This window comes from Sus scrofa, chromosome 6 (assembly GCF_000003025.6).
Source record: "Sus scrofa isolate TJ Tabasco breed Duroc chromosome 6, Sscrofa11.1, whole genome shotgun sequence".
Classification (NCBI taxonomy): Eukaryota; Metazoa; Chordata; class Mammalia; order Artiodactyla; family Suidae; genus Sus; species Sus scrofa.
Genome location: NC_010448.4, coordinates 58,302,037 through 58,321,831, shown reverse-complemented (window position 1 = coordinate 58,321,831; position 19,795 = coordinate 58,302,037). Strand labels below are relative to the sequence as shown.

The 19,795-nt window shown below is 51.4% G+C and overlaps 1 protein-coding gene across 1 annotated transcript; it reads right to left on the bottom strand.

Annotated features, from left to right (window-relative positions):
• Positions 8,346-18,558, bottom strand: HAS1 (hyaluronan synthase 1). Its single transcript, NM_001136212.1, is given in 6 exon segments — positions 8,346-9,378; positions 11,706-11,838; positions 12,406-12,631; positions 14,015-14,444; positions 14,447-14,715; positions 18,541-18,558. Coding segments are annotated over 6 exon segments (1,743 nt in total). The 5' UTR covers positions 18,550-18,558; the 3' UTR covers positions 8,346-8,702.

Sequence of the window (19,795 nt, the reverse complement as noted above, 5' to 3'; positions counted from 1 at the left end):
GTCAACAGATCCGACTAGGAACCATGAGGTTTCGGGTTCGATCCCTGGCCTTGCTCAGTGGGTTAAGGATCTGGCGTTGCCATGAGCTGTGGTGTAGGTTGCAGATGCCGCTCGGATCCCGTGTTGCTGTGGCTCTGGCGTAGGCCTGTGGCTACAGCTCCGATTTGACCCGTAGCCTGGATATCTCCATGTGCCACAGGAGCAGGCCTAGAAAAGGCAGAAAGACCAAAAAAAAAAATGCATTTCAGCTCTCTAGATTCCTTCATCTTTGAAGATGGTCACTAGTAATTTAAGTAAGAGGAAGAGCAGCATATGCCCAGGTGAGCAGGCCCCCATAAGGACGGTAGTAGACACAGCTGCTGTGCTGAGGGCTTTAGGTGCAAGCCCAGACCCCTCCCCAGATACCTGGCAGCATCCTGAACATTTACAACTGCAGATGTCACCCTGAAAGAGTCCTTGGTATCATTCTGTCAGCCTGTTCCTCCCTGACACTTTCCTGCTGTCATAAGGGGCACCACGATCCATCCAGCTGCTCAACCAGAAACCTAAGTTGCTTTTAATTCCTCCTCCATGTCCAGTCTATTTCCAGGGCTCCGCCCTTGCAGTTCCTAAATCTCTCACGGAGTTGCTCCATCTGTGGTCCAACACCGTCTCTTGCCTGGGTCACTGCAGCAGTGTCCGCACGGGCCTCCCTGGCTCCCCTCAGCCTTGTCCCACTGCAGTCCCTTCTTCCCAAAGCAGCCAGAGTGATGTTTTGAAACGTGTCAGATCTGATCACTTCTCTGCTCACAATCCTTCAGTGGCTCCCCAGTGGCATTAGAATAAAATCCAGTTCTCTGTCAAGGCCTCCAAAGCACCCCCCTCCCCCGGCCCTTCAAAGTTCCCACCCCATGCTTACCCGAGCTTTTCCTGCCCTGCAGTTTCTCTGGTCTTTGCTCATGCCTTGTATTCATCTTGATCCTTATTCTCTCCAAGACCTGGGTACATGCTGTTTTCTGCCTTGAAGAGTATTTGTCCCTTTTTTGTTGTTTGTTTTTGTTTAGTTATTATTTGTTTTTTTAATAATATATTTTTTATTACACAAATGAATTGATTACATCTGTAGTTGTATAATGATCATCACAATCCAATTTCACAGGATTTCCATCCCATAACCCAAGCACATCTCCCCAAACTGTCTCCTCCGGAGGCCATAAGTTTGTCAATGTCTGTGAGCCTTTTTTTTTTTTTTTTGTCTAGCTAACTCAGTCATGGTTTCCCCGGAACAGCCTTTGCATGCATCGACTCTCCACAACTCTGTGAGAGCTGGCACTGTATTTGTGTGGCTGACTCCACTTCCCTTTCCTCCCCCTGTTTACTCTCTAGTCCCACGAGCCTTTTTTTTTTTTTTTTTTTTTTTGGCTGTGGCATGCAGAGCTGCTGGGGACAGAGATGCAGAGATAGAACCTGTGCCATAGCAGTGACAACAGCAGATCCTTAACCCACTGAGCCACCAGGGAACTCCAGGCCTCTTTTTGTCGCTCTGAACATGCAAAGCTCAGTTCTGTCTCCGGGCCTTCGCACCTGCTATTCCTACTTGAAGTGACTTTACCTTGAACCTCACGAAGCCACCTCCCTCTCAATGCACAGGTCCCAGCTCAGATGTCACCTTCTCTGCCTACATCCCTCCTCCCACGTACATCCCCCCGTATTAGCTTGTGCATAACACTCATTCAGACCTAATGTAAACTTATTTTTTAAAGCATGGTGTTGTGTCTTCCCCACGTAACAAGTAATCTTCTTCACATTCTTGTTCACTGATTTGACCCCTTCGCTGGCTCATTCAATTGGCAAATATTTACTGAGCACTTACTATGTGCCAGGCATTTTCTCTCTTTTTTGGGGGGCGTGTGTGTGTGTGTGTGTGTGTGTGTGTGTGTGTCTTTTCCAGGGCCGCACCTGCAGCATATGGAAGTTCCCAGGCTAGGGGTCGAATCGGAGCTGTAGCCGCCCACCTACACCACAGCCACAGCAATGTGCGGTTCGAGCTGCATCTGTGACCTACACCACAGCTCATGGCAATACCGGATCCTTAACCCACTGAGCGAGGCCAGGAATCCCACCTGCAACCTCATGGTTCCTAGTCGGATTTGTTAACCACTGCGCCACGATGGGAACTCCTGTGCCAGGAATTTTCAAGGCACCGTAGAAATAATAATGGAGGCATTCCTGACGTGGCTCAGCGGAAACAAATCTGACTAGCATCCATGAGGATGCAGGTTTTTTTTGTTTTGTTTTGTTTTTGTTTTTGTTTTGTCTTTTTGCCTTTTCTAGGGCCGCTCCCACGGCATATGGAGGTTCCCAGGCTAGGGGTCCAATGGAGCCGTAGCGACCGACCTACACCAGGGCCACAGCAACAACGCAGGATGTGAGCCGAGTCTGCAACCTACACCCCAGCTCACGGCAACACCGGATCCTTAACCCACTGAGCAAGGCCAGGGATCGAACTCGCAACCTCATGGTTCCTAGTCAGATTCATTAACCACTGGGCCACGATGGGAACTCCCCATAGTAACTTTAAGTGGAGTATAGTCTATGAAAATATTGAATCCCTGTGTTGTACACCTAGATATATGATACTGTACGTTGACTGTGCTTCAGTTGAAAAAAAAATCTGCACCCTCATGGAGTTTGATTCCTGTCAAACAATGAACAAGAAAATTAAGTGAAAATAGGCACCAAGTCGTATGATAATACATGTGGTAGAGAAAACAAAACAGAGAAACGGGTGGGGTTGCCGAGGGGAGAGGGGAAGCAATAGGATCTTTGGTGATGGCGACACTGAAGTAAGACTTGGAGGGGAGAGTTCCCATCGTGGCTTAGTGGTAACAAACTTAACTAGTGCCCATGAGGACTCAGGTTCGATTCCTGGCCTCCTTCAGTGGGTTAGGGATCCAGCATTGCTGTGAGCTGTGGTGTAGGTCACAGAGACGGCTCAGATCCTCCGTTGCTGTGGCTGTGGTGTAGGCTGGCAGCTAAGGCTCCAAATGAGCCCCTAGCCTGGGAACATCCATATGCCACAGGTGTGGCCCTAAAAAGAGTTGAAGGGGATGAATTATGAGCCAGGTGGATATTTCTGCTGTGGTGTTGGCGCAGGTTGCAACTGCGGTGGCGTGGGTTCCATCCCTGGCCTGGGGCGTGTCCACATGCTGCAGGTCCAGCCCCAAACAAGTACAAAAGAGACAGCAGGGGCCAAGGCCCAGAGGCAGGACTGTGCCTGGTGCGTGGAGAACAGCCAGGATGTCAGTACACCCAGAGCAAGGTTTTAGGAAAGGAGCCTGCGGCCAGGCGAGGTCACAGAGAACCCAGGGACCATTTCATGCAGGACCTTGGCCACCATGAGGTCTTGATTTTCCTTTGTTTGAGATCATGGCGCAACTTGAGCCAAGGAAGGTCATGATCTGACTTGACTGGCACAGCTCCTGCCTTAATCGCGGACTGTATCGAGGGAGGGGTGGGAGCAGGCATCACTGCGAGGTGCTGCAGTAATCTGGGCATGAAATAGCAGCTTTTTTTTTTTTTTTTTTTTTTGGTCTTTTTAGGGCCACACCGCAACATATGGAGGTTCCCAGGCTAGGGGTCCAATCGAAGCTACAGCTGCAGGCCCGCACCACAGCCACAGCAACTCGGGATCCAAGCCGCATCTGCGACCTACCCCACAGCTCATGGCAGTACCAGATCCTTAACCCACTGAGCGAGGCCAGGGCTCGAACCTGTGTCCTCAGGAATACTAGTCAGATTTTGTTTCCACTGAGCCACGACGGGAACTCAGAGCAACCTGAATCAAGGAAAGACGTGCAGCTCAGGGACAAAGTGGTGATAGCAACAGTGTGGAGGGGGGTCCGAGATCGGACGTGAAGGTAGAACCAAAGGCATTTGCAGACTGTTGGGTAAGGAAGAAAAGAGAAGAGTCAGGGATCAGTAGTCAGGACAGAGGCAGTGGCTTGTGCCCTCTGCCTTAATGGAAGTGTTCTAGATCTGCCCTGTCCAATATGGAAGCCACCAGCCTTACATGGCCATGAAGCACGTGGAATGTGGCCAGAGCAATGAGGAACTGACCTTAATCTTATGTAGCTGTAATGACTTAAATCTGTATCGTCCTACCTCTGTGACAACAGAAGTCATGGAGACGTATGTCTGGGTGTCCTTAACTGTGGGTTGCAGGCTCTTTGCTCAATTGGAGCCCCTGGAAGGCAGACTCTGCCTCAATTGTTTGCAAACCTGGCAAAGCGTGTGGAATTCAGCAAGAACTTGGTAAGTGCTTTTGTGACTGATTGACTAAATCAAAAAATGAATGCAATGCAAAAAAAAAAGAAGTAGTCCTATGTGGTAATGGCTACTGTTGTTGGTAAAGCTACTGTTGTTGATATATACACATAACTGAGTCTCTTTGCAGTTGATAAAGCTGCTCTGGCTTTTTTTTTTTTTTTTTTTTTTGGCTGTGCCTGTGGCATATAGTAGTTGCCAGGCCAGGGATTGGACCCACACCACAGCAGTAACCAGAGCCACAGGAGTGACAACACCAGATCCTTTACCCACTGAGCCACCAGGGAACTCCCTGCTCTAGGATTTTTGGACCTGAGCAGGTGGAAGGATGGAGTTATGTTTAATGAGATAAAGGAGGCAGTTGGAGGAGCAGAATTCACGGGGGTTAAAGAGGAGGAAAGGGAGGGCATGTTCGGAGTTGGGTCTAGTTATTCGGTATCCAGGTGGAAACTTTTTGGAGGCAGTTGGGTATGGAAGTCTGGAATATAGGGAGAAGGTCTGATCTGAAGATAAGAGCTTTCAAGCCTTCTTCCAAAAGCCAAGTGAAGAAAGCATTTCAAGGAGAGGGGGGTTAACTGTCCCAGATGCTGTCAATTCATGGAATAGGCCTGAGAATTGGCCATTGGTTTTGTCAATGTGAATACCACTGGTGAACTTGACATGAGCAAGTTCTGTGGAGTAGTGGAGATGACCATCTGAGTGGCCCATTGACCAATGGGAGTCATTGGTCATTAGAAAAATGCAAATCAAAACCACAGTGAGATGCAACCTCACAGCCACTAACTAGGATGGCTGTAGTCAAAAAGTCAATAACAGGCAGTTCCTGTTTCAGTGCAGTGGAAACAAATCTAGCTAGTGTCCATGAGAATTCAGGTTCGATCCCCAGCCTCACTCTGTGGGTCAGGGATCCAGCGTTGCTGTGAACTGTGGTGTAGGTCTAAGAGTCGGCTTGGGTCCTGCATTGCTGTGGCTGTGGCGTAGGCCGGCAGCTGTAGCTCCGATTCAACCCCTAGCCTGGGAACTTTTCTATATGTCATGAGAGCGGCCCTAAAAAGCAAAAAAATAAATAAATAAATAATAAGTCAACAGGTACACACTACTGTGTATAAAATAGATAACAAAGATGTACTGGATAGCACAGGGAACTATATTCAATATCTTGTAATAATCCTTTAATTGAAAAGAATCTGGGAGTTCCCGTTGTGGCTCAGTGGTTAATGAATCCGACTAGAAACCATGAGGTTGCAGGTTCGGTCCTTGGCCTTGCTCAGTGGGTTAAGGATCCGGCGTTGCTATGAGCTGTGGTGTAGGTCGCTGACACGGCTCGGATCCCGCGTTGCTGTGGCTCTGGCGTAGGCTGGTGGCTACAGCTCGGATTCGACCCCTAGCCTGGGAACCTCCATATGCCTCGGGAGTGGCCCCAGAAATGGCAAAAGAAGAAAAAAAGAAAAGAATCTGAAAAAGCATACATATATGTATATACATGTATGCATATATACATAGCTGAATATATACACGTAACTGAGTCACTTTGCTGTACACCTGAAAGGTTGTAAATGAACTATACTTCCATTTTAAAAATGTTTCTGAGCAATAACAAATGTTGGTGAGGATGTAGAGAGTTCAGAACCCTCCTGCTTTGCTGGTGGGAATGGAAAATGATGCAGCCACTGTGGAAAACCATCAGGCAGTTCTCAATAAATTAAAGATACAATTGCCATATGACCCAGCAGTTCCACTCCTAGAGAATTCCACCCCAGGGAACTAAGCCTACATCCACACAAAAATTTGTATGTGAGCAGTCACAGCACTATTCACAATAGTCAAAAAATAAGAACGGGAGTTCCTGTCCTGGCTCAGCAGAAAAGGAACTGACTAGCATCCATAAAGACACAGGTTTGATCCCTGGCCTTGCCCAGTGGGTTAAGGATCTGGCATTGCTGTGAGCTGTGGTGTAGGTCACAGATGTGGCTCGGATCCTGCATTGCTGGGGCTATGAGCTCCAATTTGACCCCTAGCCTGAGAACTTCCATATGCCACAGGTGTGGCCCTAAAAAGATAAAATAATAATACTGATAAAATAAAAACATCCCAAATGTCCATTAACTATGATAAATGGATAAAATGTGCCACATCCCTAAAATGGTATATTACTTGGCAATGAAAAGGAGCCCATGGTACATGGATGAACCTTGAAAATATGCCAAATGAAAGAAATCAGTCAGGAAAAAGGCACATACCACATGAATCCATTTAGGTGAAATGTCCAGAATAGGCAAATCTATGGAGACAAAAAGTAGGTCATGGTTGCCGTGGGGGTGGGGGGAGGGGTGAGGAATGAGAGTGACTGCCAATGGGTATGGGAGTGGTGGGGGTGAAAGTGTTCTAAAATTAGATTATGGTGATGGCTGCAGAGATCTATAAACTTGCTAAAGATTATGAAGCTACACACATTAAATGGGTGAACTTTTGGGGAGAGAAACTGGAGACAAATATAGACAGCTCTCAGGGAGTTTTGCTGTTAGAAATGGGACAGCCGCTCAGGGAGAAACTGAGGCTAAGACAGGGCATTTTAAAAATCAAAGAAGGGGAGTTCTCTCTGTGGCTCAGCAGTTAATGAACCCCACTAGGATCCACGAGGATATGGGTTCGATCCCTGGCCTCACTCAGTGGATTGAGGATCTGGGCTTGCTGTGGCTATGGTGTAGGCTGGTGGCTACAGCTCCGATTGGACCCCTAGCCTGGGAATTTGCATATGCCTCGGGTGCAGCCCAAAAATAGCAAAATAAAATACCAAAGAAGGGCTTTTGGAAGAAGGCTTGAAAGCTCTATCTTCAGATCAGACTTTGTTCCTAAATTCTAGGCTTCTGTACCCAAGCGCCTCCGAGAAGTTTCCACCTGGATACCTAATAACTAGACCCAGTTACCAACCTGCCCTCCCTTTCCTCCTCCTGTTCCTGTCGTGGCTCAGCGAAAACAACTTGACTAGCATCCATGAGGATGTGGGTCTCCATCCCTGGCCCCGCTCAGTGGGTTGGGGATTTGGCGTGGCTGTGGCTGTGGGGCTGGCAGCTGCAGCTCTGATTTGACCCCTAGTCTGGGAACCTCCATAGGCCATGGGTGTGGCCTTAAAGAAAAAAAAAAAAAAAAGGCAAAGGACCATATATATACGTTTGGAGGCTGATGGGAAAGACCCCACTGGGAGGGAAGACTTGATGGAGGAGCCGGTGGGAAGAACCTCAGGAGTGGGGTCTTGGAGACCAGAGGACTTGAAGTCTGGTGCCAAGTGGAAGGGGTTGGCATTGGCTGGGAGCACAGGCAGTTCCCCTGCAGTGATGGGGGAAGGTGACCGTATGGGGACCGCTGCAGGGGAGTGGGAAGGGGGGAGGGGCTCTGAGTTTTCTTAGCACTTCTGTTTTCTCAGTGAGATGGAGGGCAAGCTCAGGGGGAGGTGCTGGGGGCTTAAGGAGAGAGCCTCTATGTTACTTTTCTTCAGGAATAGACCAGTGGGCGGATCAGGAAAACTCCCTCCACACTGCCCAACGTGCCCCCATGTAGCAGGTGCTCCATAAGGCTCTGAATGAGGAGGTGAGAAATTCCACCCTCACGACAGCCCTGACCCATGGGATTCATAGACCTGTTTCCCAAAGAGGGAATCAATGGGAGTTCCCTTTGTGGCTCAGTGGTTAACAACCCTGACTAGCATCCATGAGGATGTGGGTTCAATCCCTCAACCCTCAGTGAGTTGAGGGTCCAGCGTTGCGGTGAACTGTGGTGTAGGTTGCACAGGGGCTCGGATCTGGCATTGCTGTGGCGTGGTGTAGGCCAGGGGCTACAGCTCCGATTGGACCTCCAAGGGCCTGGGAACTTCCATATGCCACTGGTGCGGCCCTAAAAAGCAAAAAAAAAAGGGGGGGGGAATTAAGGATCCGAGGAAGGAGGTTATCTTGACTAGTTTCAGACAGCTGGCATCCAGCACTAAGTCCCCAGTTCCCAACCATGAAGCCCCCTTAGTTCTCAAAAAAATGGGGGGAGGCTCAGAAGAAAATAAATAAAATTCTTTATTATATCCTAATCACACAGTACAAATGGAGATTAAATAAGAACAGGGAGAAATCGGGGGCCCCAGGACAGCATGTGGGGGCCCCTTTCACCTCTGACCCCAAAATCCAGACCCTGATCAATAAATACCCCTTCCCAGAGAGAAGTCCCAGCTATGCCCCCCTCCAAAGAGTCCTGGCTGAAGAGTCTTGAGTTGACCCCCTCGCTTCACAGAGGAGGGCAACCAAGGCCCAGAGCAATCCAGCAAGTTCGTGGCTCCGGGGACCCCCCTCCCACGGTAGGTCTCCTCTGGCGGCTCCCAGAGCCCCCCGAGCGGGCAGTCCGCGCGCCCGGACTCACACTTGGACGCGGTAGCCCCCCGCCCGCCGCCGGCAGAGCCTCCGCACGCCCACCCAGTAGAGGGTCAGCATGATCGCCCAGTAGCCCAGGTAGGCGCCGGCCCCCACGGCCAGGTGACGGGCCTCTGCAGCCCGGGAGGGGCCGCTCCAGTCGGCCCGGGCCTCGTGGACCACGCTGCGGACCAGACCCCCGAGCAGCAGCAGCGCCCAGAGGGCCAGTGGCAGCACCGGGACGTAGTTGGCGGCCAGCTGGCGGCGGCCCGACGTGCCCCAGCCGCTCTGGTTCATGGTGGCGAGTGCCAGGAACTTGGCCGGCAGGAGGCCGCCCATGTAGAGGGGCGCGTAGAGCGAGAGCAGCAGCATCCACAGGCAGCCCCGCAGCCAGGCCGCGAAGGCCGCCTTGGCCAGCGCCACGCCCTGCACGCACAGCAGCACCCAGAGCAGCGCCCACGGGCGGCCCGCGTAGAAGAGCCGCAGCACGGTGGCCGCCACGAAGAATGGGAAGAGGCCCGAGACCACCGCCTCGTAGGTCATCCACGCGTGGTGCCGGTGCCACCACAGCGCGTTGTACAGCCACTCGCGGAAGTACGACTTGGACCAGCGCGTCTGCTGGCTCAGCCAGCGCAGGAAGGACGAGGGCGTCTCCGAGTAGCAGCGGGACCGCGAGGTGTACCTGGCCGGGTGGGAGGAGACAGAGCCATCAGGATGCACGGGAATCGGGAGCCAGGAATGGCCACCGGGGGAAAGTTTTCTCAACTTCTCTGGCCCTCGGGGTTCTTGATAGGGACCCAGGTCGCCGGACTTTTTAAGCAACAGAAAGTGAAGAAGCCAGACAAGAAGTTCAGGCAAGGCTTTAAGCGGTCCTCCTGCAAGTAACAGGCTCCCTGGCGCGCTCTCTGAAGGTGGGTGAGCTGGTTCCTTAAATGGAGCGAGGGCAGGGGGTCCCGATCGGTGGGCGGGCTGGAGGCGTGGCTTAGGCAGCCTGCCCCACCCCCTTGGTTTTGCTCCCAGCACCTCCGAAGTGGCCGCTGCCTTTGGGCCTTTTTGTATCTTATTTATAATTTGCCCCAACGGCAGGCGCGCAGTTATTTTTAGTCCCTTATAGTTGCTGTGTATTCTGTCGCTGGGGGAGACATTTGTCCAGGTGCCAACACTGCAGTAAAAGGTCCCGAGTCCCCGCCTGTCTCATTCTCCTACATAAAATGGGGTCGATACTGGTTCCTACCTAATAGATGAAGATTGAATGAGGATTAAACGCCAAGCGCTGAGGACCAGTGTATAGAACTTGCTCAACAGATGGGAGCTGCTACTGCTATCTTTGCTATGACTAATGCAACTAGTGGCATTACTAATATTATTGCCCTGAGTGACGCTATTACTAATACTATCAGAACTCTATTACGAATACGATTGCACTTACTCATTGGCAGGCCCGGTGGGGAGGAGTAAGCTGGGCATGCTTCTTACCTAGGGTAGCCCATGTGTTAGAGCTTCTCAAGGGAACCATTAAGCGCCCTTCCCAGAGCCCTAGCAGACATTACTAATCCATCCCTCCCCGACTGGCCGGAATCCCTCGTGTGGAAGGTCATTAGGTGGCCTCCCGCAGTTAATCTGAAACTGTTCTATTGCCACGGGCATTACTTGACAGTGTCCGGCCTCCTTCCCCTGTGTCATGTGGCCTCCTCCATGACTTCCCTGTTAATCCTCTTCCTCCCGGAGTCTGTACCCAAAAGAGCTGGGAGGGATCCTGTTACAATGACATGCCACCCCTCTGCTAACCCCCCCTCCACACACACCATGGCTCCTTCATCTTAGTTCACATTCTCGCTGTGGCCCACACAACTTTCATGCGTGGACCCTGATTCACTCTGTCGTTTCCTGACACTCTCTCCCTTGGTACTGGTCCAGCTGTACTGTTTTCAGCCGCCATCCCTCTTGGCCTCAGGCATCCTAATTTGACATTTCACTCCCTACCTGGAAGCTTCCTATCCTTCCCGGCCTTGCTTATCTCCTTGGCCTCTATCATTCCCTAACATGTGATATGTTCTGCTCACCTACCTTTTATCATCTGTCTCCCCAATCAATGTAAGCATGAATTTGCATCTCTTGCTTGCTTCTGCATCCCCAGAGCTTAAAAACACCAGAGGCACTTGGAGAATATTCCTCAAGTGAATGAATGCATGGGTTCCCTTGATAACTTTGTTTTTTGTTTTTGTTTTTGTTTTTCCACGGTATATGGAGGTTCCCAGGCTAGGGGTCTAATCGGAGGTGTAGCCGCCAGCCTACACCAGAGTCACAGCAACACAGGATCCGAGCCGCATCTGGACCCACACCACAGCTCACGGCAACGCCAGATCCTTAACCCACTGATTGAGGCCAGGGATGGAACCTGCAACCTCATGGTTCCTAGTTGGATTCATTAACCACTAAGCCACGACGGGAACTCCTCCCTTGATAACTCTGTAGAAATCCCTTTCCCCTGAACTTCAGCTGGTCTAGCCCATGCCCTTCCATGACATCCTTTCTTCCGAAAGCACTTACTAGAGTTTTCGTGCTCTCCTCTCCTCCCACGTGAACCTTCTCACTCACCCTCTGACTAGTTAGACCTCAATCTATTTCTCTCTTTCTCTCCCCACCTCACTTGGAGTAGTCTGTGCTCCCTGTGTTAGAGCCATCTCACCCCATCTCATGCTGGAATTACCCCCCTCATCTTGCCCTGCTTGGTAGAGTCCATTGAGTCATGTGGTTCAATGCAAATACCCCCCCCCCCGTGCCTATGGTATCTTCCGCTTTCCTTTAACTTCTCACTTGGTATAGCCCATTGATTCAATGCAAATCCTCCTTTTGTTTCTTTAGGCCCATTGCCCTATAATTTACTTTAGGTTTGGAGAATTCCCCAAACACACACACACACACACACACACACACACACACACACACACTCGCTGGGATCCTCACTGGCCTCTGCACACCCCCAAGCCCTTGGTCCCTTCCACTTACTTGGTGGCATAGCCCATGCTGAGCATGCGGTTGGTGAGGTGGCGGTCATCCCCAAAGGTACAGTGGGTGCCCAGGAACTTCTGATTGTACCAGGCCTCAAGGAATTGCTGCAGGAGGTTGTTCCTGTACAGACCTAGGTGGGGGGAGGGCGTACAGGACCAATAGCCTCTGCTTTTGTCAACACCATCCCCAATCCTACTTCCAACCCAACTCATCTCCAATCTCCAAATCCAACCCCATCTTTAACCATCTCAGGCCCATTCTCAGCTCTGTCTCCAATGACAACTCCAGCCCCGATCCTGTTCTCAACCTCAAATCTTTCCTCAACTCCACACCCATCCCACATCTGCCCCAGTCCTGTTTCTGACCCATATCCACCTGGACTGCAAACCCGTCCCCAATCTCACATCCATTCTCAGCCCCATCCCCTACCCGTCCTCATCCAAAAACCCATCTCCAACCCTGACCTTGACTCCAAATCCATCTCATCCTCTTTCCCAAGCCCTCCCCTATCCCCAGTCCCGATCCCCACACCAAACACTATCCCCACCTCCAACTGCCAGTCTTATCCCTGTTTCCAATTCCTGTCCCAGCCCCACGTTTGTCTCCACTTCCAATCACATCTTCAGCCAACTCTGGCTCCCTTCTCCCTTCCCTCTCTGCCCCGTCCATCACCCTCCTAAGCCCTACCCCTGCTCACCTAGGGGACCACTGATGCAGGACACACAGTGGAAGTAGCTCTGACAAGCCCGCTCCACGTTGAAGGCCACCCAGTACCGCAGGCTGCTGAGGAAGCTGACCCAAGAGTCCAGAGGGTTAAGGATCCGCACGTCGCCCCCCACAGCCCCTACCCGGGGGTCCTCGTCCAGTACCCGCACCAGCTCCAGCAGCGCCAAAGGGTCCAGCCGTGTGTCTGAGTCACAGACCTGTCAGGTGGGTGGAAGGGGCAGGTGAGATCGCTGGTAATCCAGGGGAGGGCACCAAGGGGTGGGGGGAAGAGCTGGGCCAGTCTGCAGCCAATGCGAACATAACTTTGAATTGTTTAGTCATTTTCAATATCTAATCACATTTTAAGATGACCTTCCCCCCAACATCCATGCTCTCTTCTGGGGTGTGGGCAAGAGCCATAATTTGCTTCCTATCAACAGAACATGGAAAAAGTGGTGACATATAACTCCCATGATGTATTATCTTATATGGCAATCTGAAGGAGTTCTGCAATATAATTAAGGTCCCTAGTCTGTTGGTTTTAAGGTAAACACAGACGGATTATCCTGGGTGGGCCAGACCTAATCAGGTGAGCCCTTTCAAAGAAGGTCTAGAAGTCAGAGACCTTCTCCTGAAGAGGCAAGCTGCCATGAGTTCTCTGCCTGCAAAGAAACAAATTCTGCTTGGAAGAGGCCCTTGAGCCTTAGATAAGCCCCAGCTCCAGCTGACAGCATGACTACAACCTCATGAGACCCTGAACAGAGGATCCAGTTAAGCTTTGTCCAGACTCCTGACCAATGGAAACTATGAGATAATAACTGTGTTTGCTTCAAGCTGCCAAATGTGTGGAAATTTGTTATGCAGAATAGACAGCTAATGCAATGCGTGAATGAATGAATCACTATGTCGAATGGATGAATGGATGACTAAATGCAGACATAGACCTCTGTACTGATGAGATCAGTAAGTGGACGAATAAATGAGCAAGAAAATCCAATGCATGACAACAGGAAGGACCGGAAAGACCCAATCTCTACATTTAAGGAGTAAGTGAATAAAGGAATGCGTGGTCTCCATATTGGATGATAGATGGATGCATGAATGAATGAATGATGGAAAGAGATTCTACACTGGATGAAAAAGGGATGGAGTCTCTACACTGAATGGATGAATAAAAGGAAGGAATGATTTCTATTGGATGAAGAGATGGCTGCATGTGGAAAAGACTACAAGGAGAGAAAGAAGGGAAGGAGAGAGAAATTCTACACTGAAGGGATGAATAAATCCCTTTATTCATAGGGATAGATGGAAGGATGAGTGAACGAGTTCGTTAAGGACACAGCTTCCGTAGCAACTGGATGCATGACTGAAGAAAGGACGAAATCCCTACCCTGCACAGATAAATGAAGGAGTAAAGTGAGTGCGCGACCTCCATCGTGGAGAGGTGGACGGATGGGGGTACGAATGACTGAGGGAAGGAAAGACTCTCTCCGTGAGATGGACGAGTGAATACAGGAAGAAAAGAAGTTCCTCCCCATCTCCAGACTGTCAAGGCTCCGAAGGAAGGACGGTTCCGGGGGGCGGGGGCGCCTTGCGCTCACCTGCACGTAGTCCACCGAGTCGCCGAGCGCCTTGAAGGCGGTGTACATGACCTCGCGCTTACCGCCCCAGCGCTGCGCCACGCACACGCACCGGCGCGTCCGCACCAGCGTCTCCACCGCCAGCCGCCCGGGGTCCTCGGCCTCCACCTCCCGGTAGGCGCCCGCCGCGCCCGCCGCCGCGGGTTCCCAGGGCTGGTGGTAGTTGCCGTCCCACACGTAGGTGGCGGGGTCCTCGTCGGCGAAGACCTCGCGGAACATGTCCACCATGTAGAGGTCCTCGGCGCGGTTGCCGTCCACCACCATGACGACGCGCAGCCGCGCGCGCGGGTACAGCAGGGCGCGGGCGGACACCAGGCACTGGCGCAGGTACGCGGGGTCCTCCTGATACGCGGAGATGGTCAGCGCCACGCTGCGCGCCGTGGCCGCGTCTGGGGGCCCCGCGCCGCCGCCCGCCGCGCCGCCGCCGCCACCCGCCGGTGCTCCAGGTACGCGAAGAGGCTCTGCGCCACCAGGTGCGCAGAGAGGAAGGCCCCGTAGAGGCCGAAGGCCAGGAGGCCGAAGCGATCGGAGGCCAGGGGCACCCCGGCGGCGTAGGCCCAGGTCATGAGGCCCAGGATGAGCAGCGCGAAGGCGATGGTCAGCACCCGCCGGGCCAGGCTGGAGCAGTGGCGGGCTGCGGGGCTGGGCTTGGGCACGTCCTGCTGGAGCGGAGATAGGAAGGAAAAAAAAAGAGTCCCGAAAGGCTCCTCCGGGAAGGGAAGCCCTCCTGGGTTTCATTCCCAGGCCCATGCTAATATCCCCCTTTTGTACAGCAAATCCTCTGGGCGCTGCACAGTTATTTTCATGAATGAAAAGAAATGCGGCAAACAGGCATCAGGGCTGAATGCCTGCTTCTGTTGATGCTAATAGATTTTTTTTTCACGTTGTAACAGCTCTTAAATCCGTGAGGATTACACTCAGTGGAGTATCCCGGTTTAATTAAGAGGTTTCCCCGCCTCCTTTTTAATGGTACAAAAAAATAATGATTCATCTGACGGTCAAACATTCCTTAGTGTTGAGAATGATAATAACAATATACATCTAAAGAATGCAAGATGATATGTGTCAGGCACTGCTCGAAGCCTCTTAGAACTTATTTTTTTAGTTTATTGTATTGAGGTGTAGTTGATTTACAAATGCTGTGTTCATTCTACCGCACAGCAAAGTGATTCAGTTATATACATATTTTTTTTCTCTTAATATTGTTTTACTAACTCCAAATAATAACATCATTTTGGTCGTTTTGATCTTTTTTATTCAAGCATAGTTGATTGAAAGCATTTCAGGTGTTCAGGAAGGTGATTCATTTTCAGATGTTTTATATATCTATTATATATACATAATAGATATAGTTCCCTGTGCCATACAGCAGGTCTTTTTATTATTCTTTTCCGTTACGGTTTCTCACAGGATACTGAAGATAGTTCCCTGTGCTCTATAGTGGGACCTTGCTGTTTGTCCTTCTCTATATAATAGTTGGCATCTGCTCATCCCCAGCTTCCAAGTCATCCGTCCCCCCACCCCCTACCCTTGGTACCCACAAGTCTAAGAACCTCTTTTAATCCTCACAACAGCCCTATGAATTAGGTACTTTTATCATCATCCCCATTTTACAGATGAGGGAACTGAGTCACACAGAGATGCCGCCACCTGCCCAAGGTCTGCCTGGAACGTGCAGAAGCCAAGATTTGAACCCTGAATATCCAGTCACTAAACCACAACGTTGTATCCCGGCTTGACTCCTCAGGAGCCCCTGGCGGACAGGTAATGTTTACTGCCCCCACCATAGAGATGGCAAAATCCAGGACTGATGAGCCAGGAGGAGTGGCTGGTAGGGCCTGATGATGCCCAGTACATGCTGCTGGAAAAGCTTGGAATCAGAGGGGAAAGGGTGGGTGCCTCTCTTTTCTCGTCTGCAAAGTGGGCGTTTAGCCCTTTCCATGTGCCAAGCGCTGGGGAGGTGGGTACTGTTACTCTCTCCTGTTAGAGATGGGGAAACTGAGGCACAGGGGGATATAGTCTCTCACTCAGGGTCACTCAAGCTCCATCATCCTCTGTGCTAAACTGTCTTCTCCATCACCAGTAAGCTTGGAAGAGGCTCTTGAGCCTTAGATAAGCCCCAGCTCCAGCTGGCAGCATGACTGCAACTTCATGAGACCCTGAACGGAGGATACAGTTAACCTTTGATGAGTAAAATGAACCACTAAGACACAGATTTGCACTACCCAGTACGGGAGCCACTGGCCACATGTGGCTAGAGAACACTTGAAATGCAGCCTTTATGACCGAAGAACTGACTTTTTAATTTCATTCAATGTAAATGTTTAATTTGGGGTTGTTTGTTTCTTTTTTGGCCATGCCAGAGGCCTGTGGACGTTCCCGGGCCAGGGATTGAACCTGTGTGACAGCAGGGACCCTGAGCCGCTGCACTGACAATGCTGGATCCTTAACCCACTGAGCCACAAGAGAACTCCTCCATGTAAATGTTTAAATTTAGAAACTGGTCCTTGATTCAGTCATTGGAAGGCTTTTAAACATGTCTGGAACGAGTAGGATCTGTGAAGCTTCAACTATAAATTTTACGAACTCTAAAAATACAGGTCCAGTGTCTCTAATGAAAAGATATTGTCTGAGTGAGATGAGCTGCACATCTGGATTATGAAGCCTGAGTGCAGAAAAATGACAGAAAGATGTCTCCTTACTATCTTTGCATTGATCACATACTGAAATGATAATATTTTTGATAATAGAGCTGTGGGTTGGCATACACGGGCCCCTTGGGCTGAAGCCTGGCTCCTTTTTCACTATAGCCCCACAAGCTAAGATTCGTTTTTAGTTTTTATTTTTGGTCTTTTTAGGGCCGCATCCATGGCATATGGACGTTCCCAGGCGAGGGGTCAAATTGGAGCTGTAGCTGCCGGTCTACACCACAGCTCATGGCAACCCCGGATCCTCAACCCACTAAGCAAGGCCAGGGATCGAACCTGCATCCTCATGGATACGGGTCGGTTTTGTTAACCAGTGGGCCAGGACGGGAACTCCAGTTTTTTCGAAGTTTGAAAAAAAAAAAAATCAAAAGAAAACGACTATTTTGTGGCATATGAAAACTGGATGAAGTTCACATTTTTGCATTCCTACATCATTTTCTCGGCATCCACACTCATCTGGTTACATACTGACCACAGCTGATTTCACACTATGCCAAGGAGTAGAGACCATATGTCCCTCTAAACCCCTTTCTGGCCTTGTACAGAAAAAAACTGCTGACTCCCGACACACTGGGTTAAAGAAAATATTAATAAAGTTAATCACACCTGTTTCTCTTTCTGTAATGTGGCTACCAGAAATTAATTTTTAAAATTTCTAAATTTTTTTTAAATTAAAAAAAATTTTTTTGTGTGTTTTTTAGAGCTGCACCCTCAGCATATGGAAGTTCCCAGGCTAGCGGTCTAATCAGAGCTACAGCTGCCAGCCTACACCACAGCCACAGCAATGCGGGATCCAAGCTGTGTCTGTGACCTACACCATAGCTCATGGTAATGCCAGATCCCTGACCCACTGAAGGCCAGGGATTGAACCTGCAACCTCAGGGCTATCAGTCAGATTTGTTTCCACTGTGCTACAATGGGAACTCCTAGAAAAATTGAAATTATGTATGTGGCTCATGTTATGTTTCTTGAGGGCAGAGCTAAGGTACAGCTTTTAGCCTGGTGTGAGTACTTGCTCAAAATTAACAATTATTATTATTTCTTCTGGACTCTTCTTCTCTGTCCCTTTGCCCCAAACCTAGCCCTACCTGAGTTTTTGGGGGTGGCCCAATGCATGCTGGGGATCAGAGATGGCTGGGCATCCAGAGGGTTCTAATCCTGTCACTCAGGATCACATGTGTCGCCGTGGACACACAACCCAAGACAGCCGATCCCAGACACCTGCCCTTGGAATTCAGTGATCCTGGGCACATGCCCCCCACCCCACCCCAATAGCCACTCAGGTGAACCTGGAGATAGTTCACCTTCAGCGGGAAGGAACACCACCACTGGCCGTGAACACACAGACACCCATCGCAGGGTCTGGAGCAACGGGACAGATGCAAGTTTCAGAAAAAAAAAAAACAAAAAACAGTTGAGATGGAACCATATGAAATTGCCGTTTTTACAGGTCAGAAGTGACCACAGAGTGGCGATTTCATTTGGTTCAACTTAATACTGACGACGTGAAAGTAGAAATTTAGACCCACAGGTCAAGCCACCACCCCCCCCAGGGCACACACGGATTTACAGCCAGGTCAACAAGGCCACAAGGTCATGTCACATCTCACATAGATACACACCCGATGGCACACACACTCACAAGGTCGCTGTCGCACACAGACGGTCGCCTGTCATGCACAGGAGTGTACGTGACCACCCCAGCACTGGAGGTTCCCGCGCACACGTGGTCACACCTGGGCTGGCGGTCCCCCTACCCGGCCACAGTCATGCACACACCTGTCTCATCGCTGTGGGTCCGGCGGGCCTCGCTCCTCTCCTGCTCACTGCTCAGAGCCTCTCTGTGGCCCGAGAGCTGAGGAGGGTGATTTGAACAGCAGCGCCAGGCGGGGGCGGGAGGAGGGGCTGACGTCAGGGCTGAGCTGGGCCAGGGGCTCTGAGGTCACGGCCGGCCGAGAGCCGGGCAGCCCCACCCGCTTCCCGCCATCACCCCCGCCTCCCCGCTCCAGACGGGCCTCCCTGCCCAGCTCCCCCTTTGCACCTGCCCCGCGTCCCTGCCGCCCTTCCTCCTCCCCCGAACCGCCCCCCATCGCAGCCCCTTCTTGCCCCGTCTCTCTCTCTCTCTACTTCTCCTCCTCTCCCGGCGCTCGCTGCGGCATGTCTGCACTTCGCTCCATCCCTTCTTTCTCCCCACCTCCCTCGGCCTCTCCTCACGTCTCCTTCCCCCTCTCTCCCCTCCCCTGCCCGCTTCTTTCTCTTCCTCCCATTCCCAAGTCTCCTCGCCCCCCTCTTCGGCCCCAGCCCTGTGTCCCCCGCATCCCGCCCCTCCCCTCCCCTTCTAGCCCCGGAATCCAGATGGGATTCCCTGGGGACCGGCCACTGGCAGATGGACTAAAGAGCGCACACGTGCGTGCGTGTGGGTGTGACTGTGTGTGCCCTGGCCCGGGAGGCCGGCTGTCTGGGAACAGGAGGGGACGTCTGTCGGCTCAGCGCCTAATTGCTTGGGGTCCACGTGCGTGTGCTTGCGTGTGCTTGCGTGTGTGTGTGTGTGTCTGGGTGCGCGCGCGCATGCGTCTGTGCCAGGACCGGGGAGGGGGCTGGAGCCCTGGGATTGGCCCCCCGGGGGGGTGAGCTCAGAGTTATTGGTCAGCTGCCCCCAAGGAGTCTGGGAAACTGAGTCAGCGCAAAGGCGGAAGTGGGCCGAAGAGATGGGGTCCTGGCGTGTCCGCCTCCTCAGCCCCTCAGGACCAGAAGACTCCGTGATAAAGGTCATTGTTTCCCTGCCATTTTTTTTTTTCTTTTTTTAATCTTTTGTCTTTTCTAGGGCCGCACCGAGGCATATAGAGGTTCCCAGACTGGGGGTCCAATCAGAGCTACAGGCGGCGGCCTACACCACAGCCACAGCAACGCAGAATCCCGAGCTGTGTCTGCAACCTACACCACAGGTCGTAGCCACGCCGGATCCTTAACCCACTGAGCAAGGCCAGGGGTCGAACCTGCAACCTCATGGTTCCTAGTCGGATTCGTTTCCGCT